The 23,236-nt window shown below is 46.0% G+C and overlaps 1 protein-coding gene across 1 annotated transcript in view; it reads left to right on the forward strand.

Moving 5' to 3' along the window:
- The window catches only part of NOL6 (nucleolar protein 6), a 38,605-nt gene extending 17,625 nt beyond the window's left edge, over positions 1-20,980 (forward strand). The window contains exons 22-26 of the mRNA XM_062600521.1: positions 763-887; positions 1,028-1,117; positions 10,722-10,919; positions 19,282-19,383; positions 20,552-20,980. Coding sequence (XP_062456505.1) covers positions 763-887; positions 1,028-1,117; positions 10,722-10,919; positions 19,282-19,383; positions 20,552-20,701 — 665 coding nt within the window. The 3' untranslated portion in view covers positions 20,702-20,980. The remainder of the gene's footprint in view (positions 1-762; positions 888-1,027; positions 1,118-10,721; positions 10,920-19,281; positions 19,384-20,551) is intronic.
- The last annotated feature ends 2,256 nt before the right edge of the window (positions 20,981-23,236 follow it).

A 23,236-nucleotide genomic window follows, 5' to 3' on the forward strand; every position in this document is an offset into this window, starting at 1 on the left:
CACTCCCCATGATGCATTGGTGTTACAGGGTGCTACAGGCTTGTTCTCGTTTGTGAGGCTGTGTCTCTAAGTCTAGGCACTGGAGTCTGGCCACTGTGGGATGGAGGTGGCTGACTGGTGCTGGTGTGCTGCAGGGGCTGTTTCCAAACCACTCTTGCCTTGGCATCTATGTCCTCCTGGTCCTGGTAGCTGGTTTATGTTGCTGCTGTTTGTCACATAGTCTCACTCTCAATCAACTCTACTTGTTTAGCAAGACTGATTTGACAGATGAAAACAAAACAAAACAAAACTTTGTACCCAGAGGCAGTTACTGTGAATGGTTCTTTGGGACCAGGCGTTGCGTGGGCAGGCTCCCAAGCCTTGTTTTCCTCTCTGCAGGTGAACAGGAATAAGGAGTTGATGTGCCAGGGCATGAGGGCTGATGAGTGTCAAATGCAGACCCTGCTGCCTTGTTGTACCTGGTGGGCGCATTGTGGCCAGGGAGCCATGGGTGGGCTCTAATGATTAGTTTTCGGGAGTTGCTGCCTCCTGACTCTGCCTCCCCTTTTGGGGCTTTGAGCTTGGATAAGGGAGACAGGAAACATAGGGGCAGGGCTGCTGCCCATGGACCAGAGTACCAGAGAGTCAGCTGCACTTGGATGGGGGTCAGAAGGTGTGGGGGAAAAGGGTGGGAAAGGGCAAAAGCCAATTATTTTGCCCTTTCTTGGACTGTGTTATGTGGGCTTGGAGGGGGCATCTGATCCATCTGCCTGCCCTCTCCAGAGGCCGACTGCACAGAGATCAAGAACAAGTTTGTGGCTTCTCGCTCTCGCCTCCCCATCATGTTCATTGCCACCCCCAAAGACAAGTGGACCTCAATGTGGACCAAAGAGCGACCCTCGGTGCAGGTGAGCTGGAGCTTCCTTGCCCTATGGTGGCAGCCAGATTGGGGTAGTTCAGTGCTGCACTGAGCTTCACAGACCCTCTTCATTAGTGATTCTGCAAAGCCTTGAGTTTTACCCTCTAGCTCTCTTTCTTTCCTCCTCAGATTCTGCAGCGCCTTCTTGTACTGGCCTCAGAGTCCCTCCGGGCTCTGGAGGAGCAGCTCATGGACCCACTCAGCAGCCAGGATATGAAGGTAATCCTTCTGGGTACCTAGGCAAAGGTTTCTGTCCCATGTCCAGCTTCTCTTCCCTGCTTGTTCAGGCAAAACCCAACTTAGCCATCCTGATACAGGGTAGAGGCTGTCCCATTAAGTCCTGCCCTCATGTGCAGGTGTGTCTGCGTGGCCTCAGCTCCCAAGCTGCTAGCCAGTTGCCATTTAAATTTTATCTCTCCTCACCTCTGACAGTGGGGAAATGGCTCATCCTGGCTTCAAACTTGGCTTGGAGCTTTATATAGCATTGGGTACATCTTCCCAGTGTTGACCTTGCAGTATGGCTCTGCTTCTGGGTTAGCCTGAGTCAAGCTTGGTGGCAGATGCTGCTGTTGGGCTTTTCCTGGAGGCATTTAGGCCTGGGTGAGCTTGCAGGTATCCTGAATGGCCAGGAAAAGGAATTGAAATCAGATTGGTCTGAGGTTTTTTGGTGAAGGGGTCACAATAGAAAGTGGTGGGATAAAAGAACACTGGACAAATCCATTTAGTAGTATTTCAGAATCTTACTGAATGCAGGGCTTCACTCCAATTGGAAAAGGTTAGGAGCTGGTTAGGATAAAGATCTTCACCTGAATTGGTTTAAAGGCAGGTGCACGAGCTACTTGACTAAGCAGTGTGATTTCAGCTGTCTAGGTTCCTCTGTGTGCCTGAATTGAGGTCTTTCAGCAGAGTTAAAATCTGAGTTGTTGCGTCTTTGCTGTGTGGTGAGTGAAACTGGGGATATGGAGACCTGATTTTCTCCTTTGTCTTTCAGGACTATGAGCAAAACCCTCTGGCCTATTTTGGTGCCCTCATGTATAAAATACTATAGGACAGATAGATTTCTCTCTTGGAATTAGGTGCGTCAGTACTTGGCTAGCACTCTTGGTGTGCCAGGTGCTTAGTTTGTGCAGTTTTAGTCTTATTTATGATGTGGATGCTTTTTGCTGTGGCTCTATAGTCTGTCTTCTACAGGCAAGGCCAGTGACCCTGCTGCGTGCTGAGGCTAGGGTGCTGCTTTTGGAGTGCCAGTCTCCTAAGACTGGAGACACCCTTCTCCTGCTTTCAGGTCTACTTATATAGACCATATATGATTTTTGGTGGCATTATTTGTCTTCAGCATTTGCACAGCATCTAGCAACATGGAGGCCTTTGTTTTTTCTTGGGCTGCCCTGTGAAGCTGTACTGGAGTGCAACTGAGCTAAATTCCAAGGCTGGTGGTTCTAAGATGTGAAGAGCTGCCATGCCAAGTGTGGCTTATCTTGGCAGCAACATTCCATGTTGAAGAGTGGCGGGTGTTGGCTGAGAACTGTGAAGGGTTTGGATTGTTTTACATCTTTTCCCAGGTGCTGACATTGTTGTACAAGTCAGTAGCATAACTCAGTGCTGCATCCTTCTATCTTCTACATGCTGTTTTCTGAAGATGCTGCTGTGCGTTTGGGTGCTTGAAAGCTTTTTATATCAAACCTCATATAGCTCAGGAAATATGAGAGCCATTTTGGCATAAAAGGATGAAGGCAGAAGAACAGGGGCCTGTCCTGATGATGCAGGTTAAGTCTTCACTCTCAAGGAATGTGCGTCTCTCTTGTGATGAGGCTGTATGCAGCTGGCTGCTTTCAACTCTGGGGATTGTTCCTAGATCAGTCTCTTGTCAGTCTGCTGCACTCCTGGTCACTGCATACAGAGTTTCTGCCCTCCCTTAGCCACGTAACTGCTACATCTGCTCCTCCTGTCAGGAGTCTATTGTGGGATGGAGGAAGAGGAAGATGATAACAGACAGAATAGCCGGTAAGTACTCTTCCTTTCTGCGTCACGACCAGAGCAAAGTCCAGGTTGAAAAGAATCCAGGATGTTGTGTTAAAGGATGATTAGGGAGATGAGACTGTGATCCTCTTCAACACTTGGCTGAATAAGAGGTAAGGGAAGGTAATCATTAGGAGGTAATTAGTACAGGATGAAGGGACAGCTGTAGAGATTTCCTGGACCAGTGACAGATTCTAGATAATTCATGGACTGGAGGCTTCTAAAAATTTTAGAAATTGTACTATAATGTTGTCCACACCTGTGCCCGGCCAGAGACTTGTTTTCTGTTTTGGTGCAGTCTGAATTAGTTGTTGTCTTCCTCCTCACTCTGGTTGTCTTGTGGCCAGTAAGTCAGGCACCTGGGCTGTGTGTTGTTCAGAAATAATAGCTCCAAAAGCAACTGCTCTTTGAAAGTGTCGCAGAGAAGGTGTGTTCGTATCCGGTGGCTGAGCAGTTGTCTGAGAGGCCTTTTGGGAAGCGATGTGGGCAGGAATCACAAGAATCTGCAGTTGTGAGGCTGGATGGAAATAAGATCTCTTTGAGCCCCCGTATGGTAGATAGAGGAGGCCTTAGGATGCCCTCTATCTAGCCTGTGTCAGGCAGCCTCTACCTGGGCTGCCACGCAGCAGCTCTCGCACATTTGCTTATCCCATGACTGCTGCTGTTTTGAATGGGAAGGGGAGAACAGTGAATTTGGCTGCAGATGGGATCTGCAGTGATGCAGTTTAATGAGCAGAAATGCGATTTGGCAAACCAACAGGATTTCAGATTTAACACGTCAGGTTAGAATATGACCTCTGTAATTGTTGTATCCTGGGCCATGCTCAAAACAAAACTCTCCTAGCAGCCTAGTTTCCTGCAGAGAGCAGTATTTCAACCATTTAGGCACTGCTCATCTTCATGTTCAATGCTGTGGGCACAGGCCCAGCTCAGGGTGGCTCAGTGCAGCAACAGAGTAGTTGATGCTGTAGTGGAAAGAGGACGGATGAAGAAATGAGCAGCAAGGATGTGATAGAGCAAGCAATGTGGCCAGTGTGCTGGGACAGGAGAACAAGTTTGGGAACGGCCTCCTGCCTGTTTACATAAGCCAAGAGTGTGTTGGAAAGCTGCAGTGAAAATGTGTGCACAGTGTCTATGTGGTCGAGTGATATCTGCACCTGAGCTAGCTCTCCTCAGCTCCCCATGGCATCTCCAGGTTGTGGTACACCCTTTCCCAAAGAAGGTGTCTAAAATAATCAGATGAGTATCTCCTGACTTTAAAAGGGACTGTGCAGGGCTAGCTCCTATGCAGATCTCTGTATTTGGCATTAGGTGAGGAGAGTCCTGGTCACAAGTGGGGAGACCACAGGAGGGTGAGAGAAGGCTGAAGAGAGCAGGATTAGTTGGTCTAGCGCTAACAGAAAAGATGGACTAGCATTTTTCAAATAGCTTAAAAAATGGTTCTGCAAAGAAGAAGGAAATCCATTTCTTTGTTCACTTGTGACAAGAAGCAGTGAGTTTGCAGAGGAAGAGTGGTTTAGGAAGCTGGCCTTGAGCCCAGATCTGAAATTGTTGAGGAGCCCAGGAAGGCTGTGGAGCCTCTGTTGCAGGAGGTGTGTGTTACTGGGGTCTCTCAACTGTGTTTGACGCAAACCTCTCAGTTTGGGTCATGAGTGGATTATGTGGCTTCTCCAGGTCCCTCCCATCACCATCATGTGCAGTGCTCTCTTGGGCAGGAGTCTGAGCTCTGTGTTTGACTAGAAAGTGCCCTGTATTGAGAAAGCCTGGGTAAGCTGGAGGTTGAGCCTGGCTGGACACAAGGACTTTGAGAGAGGTCAGAGTTGATGCTGCAGGGACAGGTTACAGCCTTGATGATGTTTTCAACAGTGGTTGAGAGAGGAAATTGCAGGGAGGGGGCTTGTTTATTTATAGACTTATTTTCTCCCCTACGCTGCTTTCTGCCAAGATATGCCTGACCCCCTTGTTGTTTCTCTGTGTCCTCTGGAATTGGCATTACAGCTAATTGTGATCTTTTTGCCTTTACAGGCTCTGAGTGTCCATTTTAAACATGTTGCGTGTTCCCAGAGCAGGGGTGGGTGTCTCTGAGCAGCCCCTTGGGGGGAAGCCCTGCTAGTAGTTTTGTGTTCCTTGAATTATTATTTATTAGTGAAGGAAATAAACCTATCGTTTAAAAGGCATTAGGAGCTGGCAGGTTCATCTACGGCACTCTCTGCATTATGGAAAATGTGATGTGTGAGGAATGTTAATGAGAGAAGAGGGGAGAGGGGGTTAGGCCTATCTGGTAAATGATCGTTATCTAGTGTAGTGTTTCCTGTTCAATAATGATCACGATGAGGACACTAAGGCCACTGTGACCCATGTCCAGTTGTGACTAATGTCTGGTTTGGGCTTCAGGCTGCTTAAGTTATTAACTGGGTGTCTTGAACACTAGTGTGTATATAGGGACCTGCTCTTGGTTGAGGCTGAAGTGCTACCAGTTCCCAAAGAGACTGGGAGATGCTCAGGGAAAAGGAGACTTTGTGGGGGCCTGAAGCTGGGTTTTGGGTGGTTCAAGGTCAGTTCCTGGCTTTGCCATGGAATCCTGATGTGGCCATGGGAAAATCGCTTAAACATGCTATGAAATGGTGCTGCACTGTGTTCTCCAAACTGTTTCTCTGACTTTGTGTTTTGGGTGGGAAACCTTTCATCTCTTAAGTGTGCAGGGAGCTCTGGGTACCACTAAGTGCTGCGGCATAAGCGATAGATGGGGCTGAGCATCATGGTATGCCTTGGTTCAAGCATGCTGGGGCTTTTCTTGGGTTCCAGCGTTGTTTGGCAGGCTGCTTTTTTTTTTTTTTTGCATAGTGGTTTAGGTATTCTGGCTTTGCAAAGCTGCTGGCAGGGTTCCCATTCAGCAGTCAGACATGTGAAAGAGGGCGCTGTACCCATGCGTGTGGTACCTGCTCAGGTCCTGCTTCGCCTCCCAGGCTGGTACGCATGTCTTGGTATTGGCAGCCACATGCATTGTAGCTGATGGATGACAAACATCTTGTTTCTCAAGATGGTGCTATTGCTGCAGCTGAATGAAACCTGAGGAATCGTCTTCCTGAATCTAAGTTTAGCCAGGGCTGCAGTGAGCTACTGCGAAGCTGTAAGGGTCTCTCTCAACCAGTTGAGCATCTGTAGGCTCTTTGAGGAGTCTTTCTGAAGCAACAGCTTTAGGTTTTTGCTGCTCATGTGTTAGCTGCTTAACTGGCATGCTTCATCTGTTGTCTGTACCCTGGACCTTCCAAAATGTGGAAGGGAGGGAAACAAGAGGCTGCTTCTTGGGGAATGTAAGCACAGCCTGTTTGTTGTTCAGCACTGCCTTTCCTGGTGGTATGCTTTTAAAGGAAGATAGCCTGAAAGTTGGCATTAGGACACAGGCAGTCCTTGCTGGCTGATGGGAGGATTGTCTACCTGGGAGGACCTGTCAGACTCGCTGCCTGTTTTGTGTCTCTACTTGTGATGTTAACCATACTGGGGTGAAACACATGGCTGCCGTAGTTGGTTTGCATTTGATTGCAGTTAATAGCAAAAACTTTGTAACTCTCCCTGCTCTGCTTCCTCACTTCTCATTCCATGTATGAATGTGGTCAGTTTTGATCCCAGAAATCAGACTGAGCATTGACTGGGATGTTGAGTAATACGGTCGGCCCTGTGGCCATCCTTGGGAGTGTATGGCCGTGTCATCCCTTTGGCCTCTGCACTGTATCTTTGTGTGAGGAACCTTGCAGTCAGCTCTTGGCCATGGTTGTAATTGGTGGATGAAGACCTCTCCTGAGCCTGGGGTGATGACTGCATTGGTTGGGTATGGAGAGCTCCCCTTTCCCTTGGATAGGTCCTCACGCCTGTTCTCAACATTTCTTGACTTATTGTGATGAGTGGAAAGCTGCGCAGAACTACTTCTGATGTCTCCTCTGCCTCCTTGGCAATGATTTCCTTCCTTTTTTTGTGAGCTGCTTAGCTGGGAGAAGTAATCTGCAAATTGACTGTGGGAAGTGAATTGAATGGCAAAACCCACAAAGCTTCCTCCTTCCTTCGCTTCTCATCTGGGCTGTAAAGAAGAAAACTTCAGGAAATGCAGGCAGATTTTTCCCACTTTCCTCTCTCTCCTGACTGCAACTATGTTTTTATTCTGTGTCTTAAGACTTACTCTTTGACAGTCTAATGTCTCCCAGGGTGGGAGGGCAGCTGCATTGCAGATGGTCAGGTGGGATCTGAGACTGACATGAGATGTCAGCATTGTGCTCTGAAAGACTGTGCTGGGCTTGCAAAGAAACAGGTAGGATGCAGAAACTTCCAACTCACATCTGTTTTATCATCACTGGGATAAAAGGTCTGTTCTTGAGCTCAGGGCTGTGCCAGGCAGCAGCTGTGCTGTCCTGAGTTTTTTTTTTTTTTTTTTTTTCAGTTGATGCTTTTGGTGAGGGAGATGGCAGATGGCTCTCTAGCTGATTGAGGATAAACTAAATGCAGCTCCTTTTCCTGTGAGTCAGCTCTTTTCAGCTCCTTTGCAGATACTCTATGGCTGTGCTGGGAAAGGGGTCCTGGGTTGGGAGCCTGTGCTTAGCAGAGTTTCTGGGCACAGCCTGTGGAGCAGGAAATAAATTTATCATCAAAACACAGAGAAGACCATGGTCTTCCAGTGATGGTTACTGGGGTATGTTCAGTGGGATGGGGGCTGTGACCACACATAGTTGCCCTTGGATGAAGAGCAATGACAGTGGACCTGTGAAGACTGGTGCCGCAGCACAGTTGTGCACAGAAAGTTAAGGATGTACCTTGTTTCTAGGAAATCTGACTCTGGATTGCAACTTTGGATAAAATGTTGTCAATTAGGGCAAATTTATCTGCCTTAAGACACTGTATACTCTGATTTTTCTCAGGGCATCGCAAAACATGAGAAAACTGGAGAAACTTATGATGTTGCTGTGCTGAATCAGTCATGTATCCCTGGACAGAGCAAACAGTGCCTCTGAGAGACTGTTTTGTCTTGTGCAAACGTGGCTTGTGTGGTCCTGTCCTAACCCAGGGTGATGGAAATATTAGTAGGACAGTATAATTCATTTCTTAGGAAGCCATTGTTTTGGTTTGAGGAGAAGAACAAGGCTATATGTATTTTAACCCTTTCTGTTTTCTTAGCGATTTTTTTGTTAAAATATCCACTGCTCAAAAAGACCTGGGAGATCTAGGCCCACATATTCATCAGATAGAGAGAGATATGGCTAAATTCTTCGCATTTAATGGAAAGTAAGTTTGGAGGGGAGCTTGTGTTGGAGTTGCGAGTAGTAACTTCTATGATTGAAGCTGAGGGAACCTGAAAAGCCAAACAGGGTGAGATATGACAAATTCACCTTCTAGGTGCTTGGGTACCTGTGCTTAGACAATGAAAACAGATTTGCTTCATGTTTGTACTAAACACAAAGCTTGTTGACTTTGCTTTCAGTTCTGATGCATTTGGGCTGGAAATACTACAGGGATTAGATCTACTTGGGGAAGGGGCAGTTCCCATTACAGGGCTATAAAGGGAGTTTGGCTTTGCTGATCTCACTGTTATGTTGGGAATGTTCTGGGGCCAGCTGAAAATAGCAGATTTCCTTGAATAGTCTTTACTTAGTGAGTTTTGTTGAGTGCGTTAGAGCAAAGTGGTGCTGCCTCTAGGTGATTCTCTCCAGTGAAGCATTGTTCGCTTTGTGGTTGAGAATTGGCTTTGGAAATAGTCTCAGAGGAACACTTTCCTGGTGCAGACTGGCCCCAGGTACCCAGCACTTGTTAGACATCTTTGGGTTAATCACATTAAGAAAAAGAAATCCCAAAGGTAGGGAGAGGTGTCCCAGTAGTCTCTGAGATACAAACCTGTGTTTGAGTGGTAACTTTGAATTTTGTTCAGGCTGGAGGTGCTTTGTACCAAAACTGAATTACTACAGGGTTTGAGCTTTGGTTAGGATTTTGAGAAGGATGTTTGTGCAACCAAAAGTGTTGCAGTACCTTATGCTGGCTTTGGTTCTGCTGGCAGAGGTCGAGGATGCTTCTGGGTCAGCTCTGAGCACTGGTATGGGAAAGAGAAGGGCTTGGCTGTACTGGTGAGAAATACCTAGTTGTCATGGTTACAGCAGGACACCCCCAAGACCAAAACTCCAGCTGCAAGGTGAGCTGGGAGGCTTTTGCTAGTGAAATGAGTTGTTGCTTGTCTATACACTCCTTCCAACTTTTTATCTTAGCCTCCTAATTCTTCCTTTTCTCCTCCATTCCTGTTGGCCATTGCAGTAATATACTTTCTCATCCGAAGTGTGTCCTCCAGCTTGTACAACTGTCCTCCTGGGACTGTGACATTCCTCAGGGATAAACATAAAGCACTGTTTCCAAGGCTGCTAATCTGTTTGTAAGCAGAGCATGGGGCTGAGAGGAGAGAAGAACCTTTCAAATGCAATGTGGAGATGCCTCTTCTTGTCATGTGTCTAAAGAGATGTGCCAAGGCGAGCTCCAAGTTTTGGTTTTCCTTGTGTTTGGGTTGCTGGGAATGGACTTTTCACATGGATGCAAAAGTGGGTCTGTGAGCTCCATTCCTTTGCTCCCAAGAGAATGGAATAAGCCATGGGCTTTATCAGCCTGATGCAAAAAGGACTGTATGTGGACCAAAGCGGGGACTTAGTGGCAATTACTGTTGTTCTTGATGTGTTTTCTGCAACTTGGCTATTAACCAACTCTGTCAACTGGATTTTTCACCAATGCCTTGCTGGGTAGTGTCTGATAGCTCTGTTTATGTCCCCATTCCACAGAAACGTACACACATTTTAAGCCTTCCATTTTAATACAGCTGTATTCAGAGTGCCAGATCCTGCATGTCCAAATATTTGTGTGTCTGGAATTTCTCCCCTCCATTAACGGGGCATGTTCTCACTGTCTGTTTGCTTGATAGCTATTGTCCTTTAGGGTGATGACTGTTCTGCATACAGGGCTGTCCCATTATCATGCAGCTCATTGTGTTCCCTACAGCGCAGTTTTGCTCCTTTGAGCTTCTTTAATTTGTTGTTGTTGTTTTTTTGTTCTGGGACTCTGCTCCACTCTGTATGTATCCTATATCAACTTGCCATTTGTCCCTCTCTTGACACCCCACCATTTAGTGCCCAAAAGAGCTTCCTGGGGTCTGTGGTCAAAGCTGGAGAAGACAATGTTGTCGACCCTGTTTCACCAGTGACTCTTCCCTATCCCTGGAGAGTTGGGAAAACAAGTGAGATAAATGTAGCTCTTCTGGCTAGGTGTCTGGTATGGCTGGGGAGCAGTTCCTCTCTCAAAGGATTTAGCTTGCTAGAAGGTTGGTTTGCAGCAATGAAGTGTATCCTTACTGGTGCACTTCACTGGTCCAGAGAACATTTAGCTTATCTACAGGAAGATAGCTAAAGGGGGAACCACATCACTCTAAACATTGTTCTAGTTACAACACTTGCGCGAGGTGCAGGCGAATGAGAGTCACATCCTGTTCTGATGTGAGCAGAGCACATAATGGACCAGGTTGTGTCTCAGCCCAAAGTGAATGGGGTGACCATACAGGGCTGGAGCACCTAGTGACTCCACCATAGAGGTACAGTCAGTTTTTCTAGAGACATTCTGTCAAATTTCTGATGCCTTACAAAAATTTTAACTTTCACTTGCTGTTTTCTGAGGTGGGAGTTGGTGACAGGAAGGAACAAAAAATGCAAAAAATGACTTGGGAAATCTTTCCCAGCTCTGCTGCCCTCCTGTGTCTTATCTTGCAAGTAACACTGGTCTTGTCTTCCTGCAGATGGTCTTCCGCCCTCCTTTGGATTTCTATGATGTCCTGATTCATCTGAACTCAAACCAGATTCCTCGTCATCTGGAGAGTGTGGACCGACCAGTAAAGTCATTTTCCCGGGGTGTAGTAAAGAACAGTGCTGGAGTGAAGATCCTCTTCCCAGTGGTGGATTATGACCCTGTACAGTGCTACCTCCAGGAACTGAGAGTAAGCATGGCCCTTTGAGGGGAGATGGCAGAGGGTTACCTGCCGTAGTGGGAGTGGTATTGTGCAGATCATTGGTTGCCTGCTGCTGAAGTACATGGATAATGACATTTTCACATATTTTGTATGTAATGGTCATTCTTTATGCACATGTACATCTGAAATCACGTTTTCAACAGAAAATGTGGTGAATGCACTGCCCATTCCATGGAAATGGAAGCATTACTGTTGTGAGAATTGACCTCAAGTACAAAGTTCTTGGGGCTCTTCTGAAGAATATGACTTTTCAGTGCAAAATTGTCTCTAGTTCTCTCCATTCAATTGACTCTTCCTGGCTTCTTAATCTAGCTAGAGTGGATGCTGGAGGAACTGGATCACGGACTAGCTCCCATTCAGGACTGTTCATGGTGTGCTGGAAAGAGGTGCTCTGAGGAATGAAAACATCTGATGATCTTACCTATGTTTTATGGGATTACGTATGAGATAGTGACGGCCACAGTCATCCATGGCATAGTTGCAGCAGGGCTCCTGCTGTAAGGATCAGTAGATAGACCAGGGATTGAACGAACCATAGAAACTGAATGTTGGTCGCAGAATGGTCTCTCTAAGGCTTGTTACAAGCATGGTTGGGAAAGTTGTTATACTGGTGGTATGAATAAGTAGAGAACGTCAATATCCAATGTCTTCAGTCTATTGCTCTTCCATGAGGTGGCCGTGGCAAAGTATCAGCAAACTGGGGGATGATAAGTAGGATACCAGGTGGCCATGGTGGTCAACACTGGATCTGGACAGCCAGTACTTTGGGGATGTGCAATCTGTGCCTCTTTGGCCCTTCTGAGCTATGCACACAATAGCTGAATAATTATTAATGTGCAGAGTGGTGGGTCTATGACACCCTTCTCCTTTCAAAAGCTGTTTTCAAGTGCTGTCATTTCCTGCCCACAAAAGTGTTATGAACACTGTAATAATGTAGAAATTGTAGGCTAATTCTGAAGCGAAGGATGCTGTGGAGGTCTCTGATCCTGGGCCCCACTCAAGGCACAGCCAACTTTGTTGTTAGAGCAGATTGCACAAAGACCAGTCCAGTTGAATGCTGGATATTTCCAACTTTCCAATTTTCCTTCCTCTCTGGGCCCCTGTCTCAGTATTTGAACAGCTTCACTGTCAGTTTTTTTTTCCTGGTATCTAATTGGAATTTTCCTTATTCTAATGTGTGTTTGTTCCTCAGATCACTTGCAGCAGCTGGACTATGCTCGTGCCAGCTTGTTTATAGGTAGAGCCAGAGCTGTTAGTTGTGGAGGCTTTAGTTGTGCTCTCGCATCTCCTGGCAAGCTCTACCAGCCCTCCTGGGCAGCATGGTTATTCATTTGGCTTTCCTCTTGCCATTCTCCCAGTTAACACACTCCAGAAGGTTTTTTCTGTCTTCCTTTTTGCTTTTCTTGCCTGAAGATTTGGTATCAGCTGCTCTTCAAGCTGAGTAGTTGCTTGCAGTGGGGAAGGAGATATACCTGCAAAAGAAAAACAGTTTTTCAGTAGCCACCTGCCCCTCTCCTGGGACATGAGTGAGACTTTGTGCTCTGCAGGGTTCAGTGTTTGCTGATCCCCAGGTGGGGCAGAGGTGATTGGTGCTGTCCTTGCCCAACTCTGCACAGCTATCTGATCATTTCTCAGCTGCTGCTGCCAGGCTCAGCAGTGGTGGCAACTGCAGGGAGGAACAGTGAAAAGGGCAAGATCTTACATTCAGTTCAAGAAAAGAACTACAGACGTGCCTGTTCAGCCTGAAATCTCCTGGGCCTGTGCAGTTCAAGCTCCTCTTTTGCCCTAACTCAGATAGCTTAGGAGGTGGCCAAAGGAAACTTGCAAGGGTTTCTTCCAAGGTTTCCTCACCCTGGGCACAGGGGCAGAGTGCAGTTAAATCTCAAGCTTCCTGGCAGCCCAGTTTGTGTGCTGATCTCTGCCTAGACCTTGGAAATCAGCTTTGAGTTCAGCAGAGCTGTGAGACTTAGCAAGGTGCAAGTTCAACCCTTCTGTTGTCTATACTGAGTTGAGACTGGGGGGGGAAGTGAGAGACATGGGTGCATTCAAGGGCTCTTGAGGAAGAACGTTGATACTAACAGCACTGCTTTCTGTCCTGGAGTTGGGAAGGATATGGAGAAGGGAAAAGAAGTTCCTATTTGCATAGTGGGAAGTCTGCTGCCTTCAAGAAAAAAGGTGATTGGAAGCTGGAGGTACTGGAGATGTTGCAGAGACCATTGGGAGATCTCTTGGAGTTCAGCAAGACTGAGGAAGAGAAACACCCTTCACAATCCTTTGAAAGGGAACAGGAAGCAAAGTGATCAGGAGTAGTTTATTTCACTGTGCATCCTTTCTGGTCTCTGGATCTGAAAAGGAGTATCAAAATGGGCCTCTGTTTTGTTCTTTAAATGATTAGGGTTTGACCTGCCCCTGTGAAACCTTGAGGAGGAGTCATAGAGCTGAGTAAGAATCAGAGCTTCTTAAGCCTTGAAATACTTCGGAAAGGAGGGTTAGAGCTGAATGGAGTCTTTTAGCAGCTGCCGAGGCACTAAAGACATTTGTGTGCATGCAGCCAGGGTCTCCAGAGAGGCCAGAGGCTAGCTTCTTACTCGAGGAGAAACTTTAGGCTGTTGGAAGAGCCAGGGGGGAAAGCAGTCTCCTTGCAAGCTGTTGGCAGACTTGCCTCAAATCCAGCCATAAATTGAAGCATTCAATCGGGAAACTCATCAAAGTGTGTTGCAAACTATAACACTTTTTAATGTTTCCATTCAGCTGTGTGTCCTGAAAGAGGTGTGTCAGCAAATGGGTCCAGAAGTGCAAGGTGCAGAGGAAATTTCTCTGGAAAGCAGTTTTAATTATCCTTTAAGCAACTGTGACTTAACTGATCTAGTCAATTATGACATCCAAACTGTGTGAATTTTTACTGCCCATTTCATACCAGTAATAACAGATTTGGAGTATAGTTTGCCTAGCTTACAAATTATAGGTAGTCCTAAATCCATTATACCAGCATCCCAATGAAGAAACAGATAGACAGGAGCAAAGCTCATCATCTTTTGGTGGAAGCAGTGTAGTGTTTCTAAAGAGGGAGGAGTGCGTGTTTGGTCTCTCCTGTTCTTTGGCCATAGGTGTTCTGGAGGGAGCAGAGCAGTGGCTGGTCACAGGTTCCTCAGAAAAGAAAGGTATGGGATAGAAAGCCTGAAATCTGCCTTGACAGTGCTGGCTGGAGGGTTTCCGCTCCTGCGAAAGGATCTGAGATAGGTATGACTGTATTCCCTTTTGACCATCATGTAGGATGAATCTTGCAGTACCAGTTCACTTTGCTCTCCTAGGTTCCAGGTCAGTAGCAGGCAGACCTGAAGGGGTTGATGAATATCTCTCTGAGCAACAGGAGTTGCTTCCTCTTAAAAACTTACTGAGATGACAGTTGCACATGAAAGTGTTGCTACCAACCACTTTTGCTCTCCAATAACCCGGCTGTGTCTACCTGTGTTGGAGAGCATCAAAAGCCAGCTTTGTATCACTGTGATGCCAGCAAGCAGGCAATGCACAGCTGTAAGTAGAAGCTACCCTGTCAGAAATCATCCAGCTTCATGTCTCGGGGTGCTAATGTTCTTGCTTAAAAGCAAGGTCTTGTGTAGTGGCAATGTACTTTGACCTGGCTTTGCTTTACAGTCTTTCCAGTGTCTTTGCATTTTTTTGCTTCACTGACTTTTGGTGCTCAAAGCAGTATTTAGATCCTCCTTGTTCTGGTGGCTGGGAACTCTGAAGATGATCTGAACATAGCAGGATGTTGGTGCCAGAAAGAATTGTGGTGACAATTGAGTGACAGCAGCAAATCTGTACAAGAGATTTTGGATGAGAAGGCATTTTGACACAGAACTGACTGGCTTTGACAAAGAGTGATTTGCTGTCCCTTAATAGCACTAACCACAGAATTGAGCAACAGGGTTGTAGCTGTTGCTGACAGTGCAGCCATAATGATTTTATAACAACGAAGGGACACATCTGTCTTGCAGCAATGCTGCAAAATTTTGTTCTCAGTTATGGGTGGAAAAGAAACATCTCTCCTCTTCTGATCTTGCCACGTGAAAAAGGAATTGCAGTGTCTAGACATATTGACAGAGCTGAAAGGGGCAGGGAGTAGAGTCTTCCTCAATGTCCCTGGCCCCGTAACTATGAGACCTAGTTTGTCCTGTCCAACCTAGTTGCACCCAAAGGGTTCCCTGACCTCAAAGCATAGCGGTTAGCAAGGCAGAAGCTATCTGGAGCCAGAGGATAGACGCATGCTTTCCACAAGGAAGTTAATCAGAGGAGAAAATGAAAGCAAGGGAAGTGTTAGGCGCTGACTGCTTTAATTTTTCCTGCTCCAAGGAGATGTGCTGCAGAAGCTAATCTGATTGAGTTACTTTGGTGCCTGAGAGGCTCTGGGTAAAGATGAAAGGCTGGTCATGGGGTTCAGACAGTGAACTCTTAAATTCCAGGACAGATCTGATAGAAAAGGCATGTTCTGAGAGTTGGTCCAGATAAGAAGGCTTTGCAGGCGGATGATTCTGAGGGAAAGCAGGTGCCAGACTTCTTACAGAGAGGGCTTCCCTGGAGCCTCAGACCTTAACCAAACTTCCCAGTGCCCACGGTGCTCAGCATCGCAGGAAACAACCCTGGACTGGGTCCTGGTCAATGTTTTCCAGTGAGACTAAATTAAGTTTTTTAAAGAATTCAGCCAAGCCTCCCTTTGAATCTCTTATGGCTGTGGTGGCTCATTTCCTTTGCGAACTGATTTGCTCACTGTTGTTTTGTCAAGAGCTGCAGAACTGGGCACCTCACCTGCAGTTCTGCGTCGCTTACTAGAGATGTGGTATGTGAAGGATCACTTCGCCCAGCTTTTACTCCAGAGTGGCTTGGATATCCTCTGGAGTTCAAGGGAAGATCTTCCTGCCTGCATCAAGCAAGTCTTGTGGATGAACTTATGCCCATCTGTGTGCGTTCAGGAGCTCACAAAGCCAGAAGACTCTGGCCTCCTACAAAAGGTCCAGATGCAGAGAAAGTCAAATTCAGCTGCCTGAGCCCTTTTGGTCTGCATGTTTACATGATACTGTTACAAGACTTAATGTTTCTTATCAGATCTTTGGTCTCACTGGGTCCCTGGATATGCATCTCTCACTGGTATTTAGCTGTCTCTGGTTGTGCAAGTTTGTTGAAGAGCTAATGGCAAAAGCACTGCCCACTTTCCTGGTACAGGGGAGATTTCTCTATGTGGATGAACAAGAGAATATTTTCTACCTTACTGTAAACATCCTTTTCACTAGAGAGATAGTTTGCATTTCTTGTTCCCTCACACAGGTCCTGTCTGGGAGATTTACAGCCCTCTTCCTTCTTCCTTGCACGGTATAGGAATGTAGATCTTGCTACTGCATGTTAAGAAAGAATTAGTGGTTAGTATTAAATGTTCTCAATCGTGTAAAGCATACAAACTGTGGTTATGGGACATAACTGGTGAAGGCTTTTCAGATCAGACTGCTCCCTTCCTGTTTTGACTGACAGGCCTGACTCCTCCTATGGCATCTTTCTGACAGGCAGAGACAAAGTCAAAAAGATCTGTGGGCTTTTCTGGTAGAGAAAGGAAACCTTCCTGTCTGGATCTATCCCTGTGGAGGGGCAGAAGTAGCAGGAAATTCCCTGCTCTTACAGCTGCAGAGCAGCTATGTGACTTTTAACATAGTGCCCTTGGGTCACAGGGTGGATGTACACACATGTGGATATGCACACGGGCATGTGTGTACATACCAAGGCATGCTCTTCCTTGTGCTCTTTGGGTGAGCTCAAAGGCACTTGTTGCAGTTATTTTGATAGTGTTTTATACTGACAGATGCCTCATGACAGCACTTAAGGTGTTCTAAGCACCGAGCAAATGTTGATAGATGCATTTACCACTTGAACTGCGATAGCACCAGGAAGAGTTCCTAGGTGCAGTTTGGGTGCAGAGATCTCCCCTGCTGCAGACAGGTCTTAATCTTCTAGCAGATGTGATTCAAGGAAACCAATCTCCAGATGTAAGTAGGAGCAGTGAGAAAATGGGTGGGTGAATGATTGGGGGGTAGGGGGGAAACAACCCCAAACCACAATAATGTAGTTGCTTAACTAGCACGCACTTATCTCATTGCAAAATCCATGCTTTAGCCTGAACTGCTTAATCCAGTAATCCCATTTTAGATCAGGGTATTGTTTTACTCAACCACCTTTTTCCATCCCTCTGGTTCTACCAGGCTTTCTTTGGGCCTTTAGGACTGAACCGTGACAAAAAACAAAGGGCAATTGAGAAGGGATTAGGGGTTCAAATATATTCCCCACCTTTCCTCCCTTTTCTTTTAAACTTTCCTTTGAGGAAGGTGTTTGCAGGTCCAGGCAAGCCGGTTGACACTGGGCATAGAGAATTGGATGTGGAAAGGGAGGCAAACTGTGTTTGCTTTTACTCTCCAAGCCTCTGTACAAACAGAAGTGTGGTGACTAATATATCAGTCTTTTTTAATACTGCAGTTTCCCAGGAGCTGAATGTACATCTCTGCAGCTCAGAATAGCTGGCCTAAAGCTCTGTCACGTGGACGGTGTTGGGAGCAGTGCAAGTACAGAAGCCTGCTCTTTGCTGGGTTTTTGAACTGGATGCCATCCTACCTATCTGCCCTCTGTTCCTTGTTGTCTCATTAAAAGGTGGTAGGTATTGAGTAGAACAGTAGTTTTGGGGGGGAAATAACCTGAGTCTGTGAGGGCTGCTTTCCTGCAAATGCTCCTGGTTCCTCTCCAGCAAGATATGCCTGTAAAAAATATCTTTCTTGTAGAGAACATCGTGTTACCCTGGAGACTTCACCCCTTAAATAATGGGGCATTTTCAGGTTCTTATATGCTCTGATCCTCTTTGTGAGTGATTATTCCCCTTTGGTTCAGAAAGTTGTGCATTGATGGCCGGTATATCCTGTGCTTTGCCCTTCACTGAGTTTTCCCTCCCTCCTGTTGTTTGCCTTTTGGCAAAAGGAGGAATTTTCTGTGTTGACTGAGCTTTATTGGTTAGTCTCAGCTACGAAACAGCAGGGCAGGTTGCCTGTTTCCCAATGTATTTTTGACAGTTGTTTCCAAGCCAGTTTAAGATAATGTTCTGACCAGACTGGCCCCTATCAAGATTCTGTGGAGTGGGATGAGCTGGTAGGTCTCAGGACCTTCCCAGCTTGTTGGCCTGATCATGTTGCCCTCCATGCTACATCAAGTTCAAACTCATAAATCTCGCTCTGAAGGTTGCAGACCATACTGTCCCTCCCTACTTATTGGCTCTTAGCACTTAAAATGCCACCCCACCCTTTTAAATGGCTGATAATACTAACCCAATCCACCTTTTCCTCCTACCACTGTCTCTTACTGTTTCTAGGCCAGCCCTTTCCCATAAAAGACCCTTTCCAATTAGCTTGCCCTAAATGCTAATTTTCATGTGTGTCTTCATGAAAACCTCATGATACAACATTACCAACAGAGACTTAATTCTCTTTCTCTTTCTAAGAGTGTGGCAGAGGTGCAGCTAGGGAAAAAAGGCAGTGCAATCACCGTAATGCTGTTGGCCATCAGGAGAAGAATGAAAAGATAGCAGCCCCTCAACTGTCTTGGTCAGCTGCATCCAGGATGCATGCCTCCAGGTGTCAGCCCTGTTGGGTACTGATCTGTTGGGCTAGGCTGTTGGGTTTCAAGTTGCTCACATGCAGCACTGTTTACTTTTGTTGCAGTGCTCATCCTCTGCCTCCTTGCCAGGCCAGGAATCCAGCTCATGTGTTTGGTGGAAACCGGCCTGTGGACTTTAGTCATTCTTTTTGCAAGGTCTCTTTTGGAGCTCTCCTGCCTGGCAGCTGCCAGGAAGCTGCTCACTGATAACAGCTGCTGAAACACTGGAGCAGGGAGAGCAGATTCCTGGAGAGCTTCCACTATTATTTCATTCATTTGTACCATACAGGACTCAAGGGAGTCCTGCTTCCTAGAGCTGGATGCCAACTTCTGGCTGCTCTTGTTGGGCTGTGGAAGGTACTGGCTCATGTTTCTGCACTCTGGGACAGTGGGAGGTAGTCATCAATTAGGCCTGCATACAAAGCTTAGTGTTTTTTTGCTACCTCCTTCAAGGCTGATGGGTAAGAGACTGTAGAAAGCACCCAGGACTTGTCCATGGTCTGTCAGTTGTTGTTCCTTGTTGGGAATCAACTGGAAGCATTGCAAGTTTGGTCCTAGTTTGTGTGGAGCTATTGTGTGTCACTGTTCCATAATAAGAGAAGAGATTTAGATCTAGGATGTTTCATGTGATGACTGTTTTTGTTCTCAGGATGCTTTCAGTGATCTCGCCTTGTTCTTTTATGACAAGCATGGTGGGGAAGTGATTGCAGTTTTGTGGAAACCGTTGAGCTTTCAGCCTCAGCCTTTTAAGGTGAGTTCTTGATTCTACTTTAAACTTCATGTTGTCTTTAGTACTCTGAATGAATAGAAGGCTATTTTCTGCATTGTCATTGCTTTATCTGACTCTCATCCATCCAAACGTTCTTTGAGAAATTGGGCTAATACTTTTGTCCCTGTCTTAGAAAGAGTGAAACTGAGGCAGGGATGTGGCTATGGTTCCCTAGTCATCAGCAGTTAAAAAGAGAAAGTACCCTTTTGGGAGATGGAGGATGCATGATTTGCTAAAGATGATTGGTGTGTGTGTAGCAAGCTGTCCCTGCTTCTCATGGGCTAGATGTCTCTCACTCAGAAATACCCATCCTGTAAGAAGCTGGGGTGGCAGCCCCAGGTTTGTAGTGCCCAAGTCCTGTTGATATATGGAGATATTTTCCAGCTGTAGTGTGTGGGTTGGTGAACTCTAGAGGGTGGTTAAGGTAGTTCTGAGGCATGCCAGAGTGATTCATTCTGCTTTCTATGAAGCAAAGACGCAAAGAAACTGGTGACTCATGGATCAGAATTGGCAGTCCAGGCTCTTCTGCTGTCGTTTTCCCTCTGGGTGATTCTCTTTGTGGCCAGAGGCATTGGCCGATTCAGCCTGGCTGTTGTGAAAGCTGGTTATTCACAACAGTGAAACAAGAGTAGATTCTTGGATCTGACCTGAGCTTGGCCTGCTTAAACATGAGGGTTTTTTGCCCTGATGGAGCCAAGGATCTTTCCCATCTCAATGTCTTCACACCTGACAACAGATCAGAGCTTAGGTGGTTAATCATTCTGGTATACCTGGCCTTTTGGACACTGTCTGCTCTGCTTAGCAGGCTCCTCTATGCACCCATGCTTGCCAGCGTGCTGTTTTTCAGTTTCTGCCATGCCCCTGTATGAGACAATTGTGTTTCTCTTCTCCCTTTACACTGTTTGGACTGTGGCTGCAGTGTAAACCACATGAAGACCCAGAAGGGCTACTCTTGCAGCATTTTTTATTAGTTCTAATAATGATAGATGATGGTGATGAGAAGTGAAGCTGAAAAAATTGAGTATAGTACTGTGAGAGGGTTGGATGTGTTGAGGCAGGAGAGCAGTTACTTCTTACTTGATGCTTGCAAAGATTGCAGAGCAGCTCTGAGCAGATGTTCCCATTTGCACAACTTGTGTGTCTCCTACAGGTCTCCATCATGAAAGGAAGGATGGTGACGACTCTCAACAATGAGTTGGTCTGCGTTCCCAATGTGGAGGCTATTCTGGAGGACTTTGAAGTTTTAGGAGAAGGTCTGGTCAAAAGAGTGGAAGCTCGTACCGAGAAATGGACCATCTAAGGCCTCTGAGAGGTGTCAGAGGGACCTGTTTGGAAGCAGAGCATTTGTTCATGCCAGAACTCTTCCTTTTTACAAATCTGTCCTAGGAAAGGCTTTAGTGGTGGTTTTTATTTTTTTTTATTTTTATTTTTTTTTAATCTCAAACTGTACCTCTTGCTCTATTTATCTTTATATGCTGTGTTCAGAGAAGTACTGTTGTTCTTGAGATGGGGTTTACTATTGTTTTTAAGAATACAAATGCCTTTTTTTATTTTGGAGGAAATATAAAGATGGGATGAAGCATTTGAAAGTTCTCCTGTTTGTCACAGGAAACAGCTGTGTTCATGTGAAAATGTTAAGCTGTGAAAATTTTGGCTGGGGTGGGTATTGAGGAGGCTCTTTTCCATTTAAATGGAGAGAGGCCTTAGGTATTAATCTAAGGACCTGCAAAACCAAAGAGATAGTGAGCCATTCAGAAATGACCAGATTGTCCTCCTGTGTTTAGCACTGGTGAGACCACGTTTGGGATGCTGTGCCTAATTCTGGGCTCCCCAGTACAATAGGGATATAGACATAGTAGCGCAAGTCCACTTACAGGGTCACAATGATGATTAAGAGCTTGGAGCATCTGAGTGTGAAGAGAAGCTGAGTATATTGGGATTGTTCAACCTGGAAAAGGGAAGGCTCAGGAGCAATCTTACCAATGTGTATAAATACCTGACCGGGGAGAGTAAAGAAGTCAGAACCAGACTCCTCTTGGTGGGACCCAATGACAAGATGTGAGGCGCAAATTGAAATACAGGAAATTCCAGTTAAAGGAGAAGTCTTTTTTACCATAATGGTGATCAAATAATGGTACAGATTGCCCAGAGAAGTTGTAGAATCTCCATCCTTGGAGAAGTTGAAAACCTGAATGGACATGGTCCTGGGCAGCCTGATCTAGGTGATCTTGCTTTGAGCAGGGGGTTGGACCAGATGATTTCTAGAGGTCCCTTGCAACCTCAAGTATTCTGTGATTCTGTGATATTTGTCTTATCTGAAATGAGTATGGGGACTTCTGTTGGGTAAAGAGAGAGAAAATCCCATCCCACACTTTTGAGCAAGGCAGAACACCTTTTCTAATAGCAAAATGCAAATGAATCGCATGCAATAAAGGAAACTGAGACTTGATGACAGCAGATATTACTGAAACCAAACAGAAACCAAACTGAAAACAAAAACAGACAGAGCTTGGTTGGAAAGGTAAGTGGATATTTAGGCTGTTTGATAACTGTAGACAGTAATTGCTTGATAAAAGAGCATTTTGGATAGGATGTTAAATCCATTGCTTCAAGACCTGCTGGTCTTTCCAGCTATTAAAAGTGAGACTGAGGCCTGGTGGAGGAGATTCACACCTTCCTCTGAAGCAATTGGAAGCAGACTGTTGGCAGAAACAGGGTATTGGCTTGATGCTGCATGGCCATTCCTGCCCGTTGACCCAGAGTTTGGAGGTACAGTGTGCCCTATGGGATTCATATGCATATGTATAATGCAGCTCAAAATGGAGATGTGCATGGTGTGTTAAAGTCATAAGAAATAGCTTTTCCTTTTTCCTATGCCAGTGGCTGAGAGAGGCTGTGGGTGAAATGTTTTGCCATGGCATGCTGTCCATCTGTTTAATACAACTGAACTGAAAACATGAAAAGCACTTAGTGGGTAAAACATATGTCAAACCTGAAAATAAAGCAGCATACTGTGTTGCTGCCATGACCCTTTGAGCGTAAGAAGATGCTGACAGGTCCATTACTAAATGAGATGCAGGCAGTGATTTCAACAGGTTTTAGAAGCAGCTCATAGAATCATAGAATAGTATAATTAGAGATTATTTTTTTTTACAGCTTCTTTTTGTTCTGATTTATCATCCTTAAATGGTGGAATCACCCAATCTGCCTTCAGCAATGGCTGTAATTTTTCTGGGTAGTCAGAGTAGTTCTGCTTTTCCTGCCTGTCTGCAGAAGCTGCCTTTACTCTGAAGGTGCAGTTTGATGTTAGGGACCTGCCTACAAAATGTTTGGACAGCACTCAAGCTGCAGCTGCTTGTGCCAGAGCTCTGCCTGTTTCCTCCACATCTTATCCTGCCCTTGGTTTTCCTCTAGCTGTGTGGTTTTTGATGTAAATGGTTTTGGGTTGGGGCGTCCTCCTCGCTAAGTATATCCTTGCTCTTCCCTAAGGCAAGAGGTGTGTGCTGAAGCCTGTGTTGTTAACTCACAGGGTAGGCAGAGCTGATCTAACCCTGTTGTTCCATCAGGGGGACTGGGAGTTCCTGTGTGCAGATGGCTTCCCCTTTTCCGGGGCTCTGCAGGACTGTCAAAGGAACAGGTACTACGCGGCTCTTGCCCCACACTGGCTGTTCTGTCCTTTCTGGGCCAGCTCTCACACAAGGTAGCTTGTGGGACACACCAAGGGTATCCCCTGCAGAGGTAACACTGCAGCATCTCTGCTTTTACCTGCTTCTGTTATGTTGTCAGCTATCTTATTACTACTCCATTTCCTTTATGCTTTCACAAAGATAAAAAA

This window comes from Rhea pennata, chromosome Z (assembly GCF_028389875.1).
Source record: "Rhea pennata isolate bPtePen1 chromosome Z, bPtePen1.pri, whole genome shotgun sequence".
Lineage (NCBI taxonomy): Eukaryota > Metazoa > Chordata > Aves > Rheiformes > Rheidae > Rhea > Rhea pennata.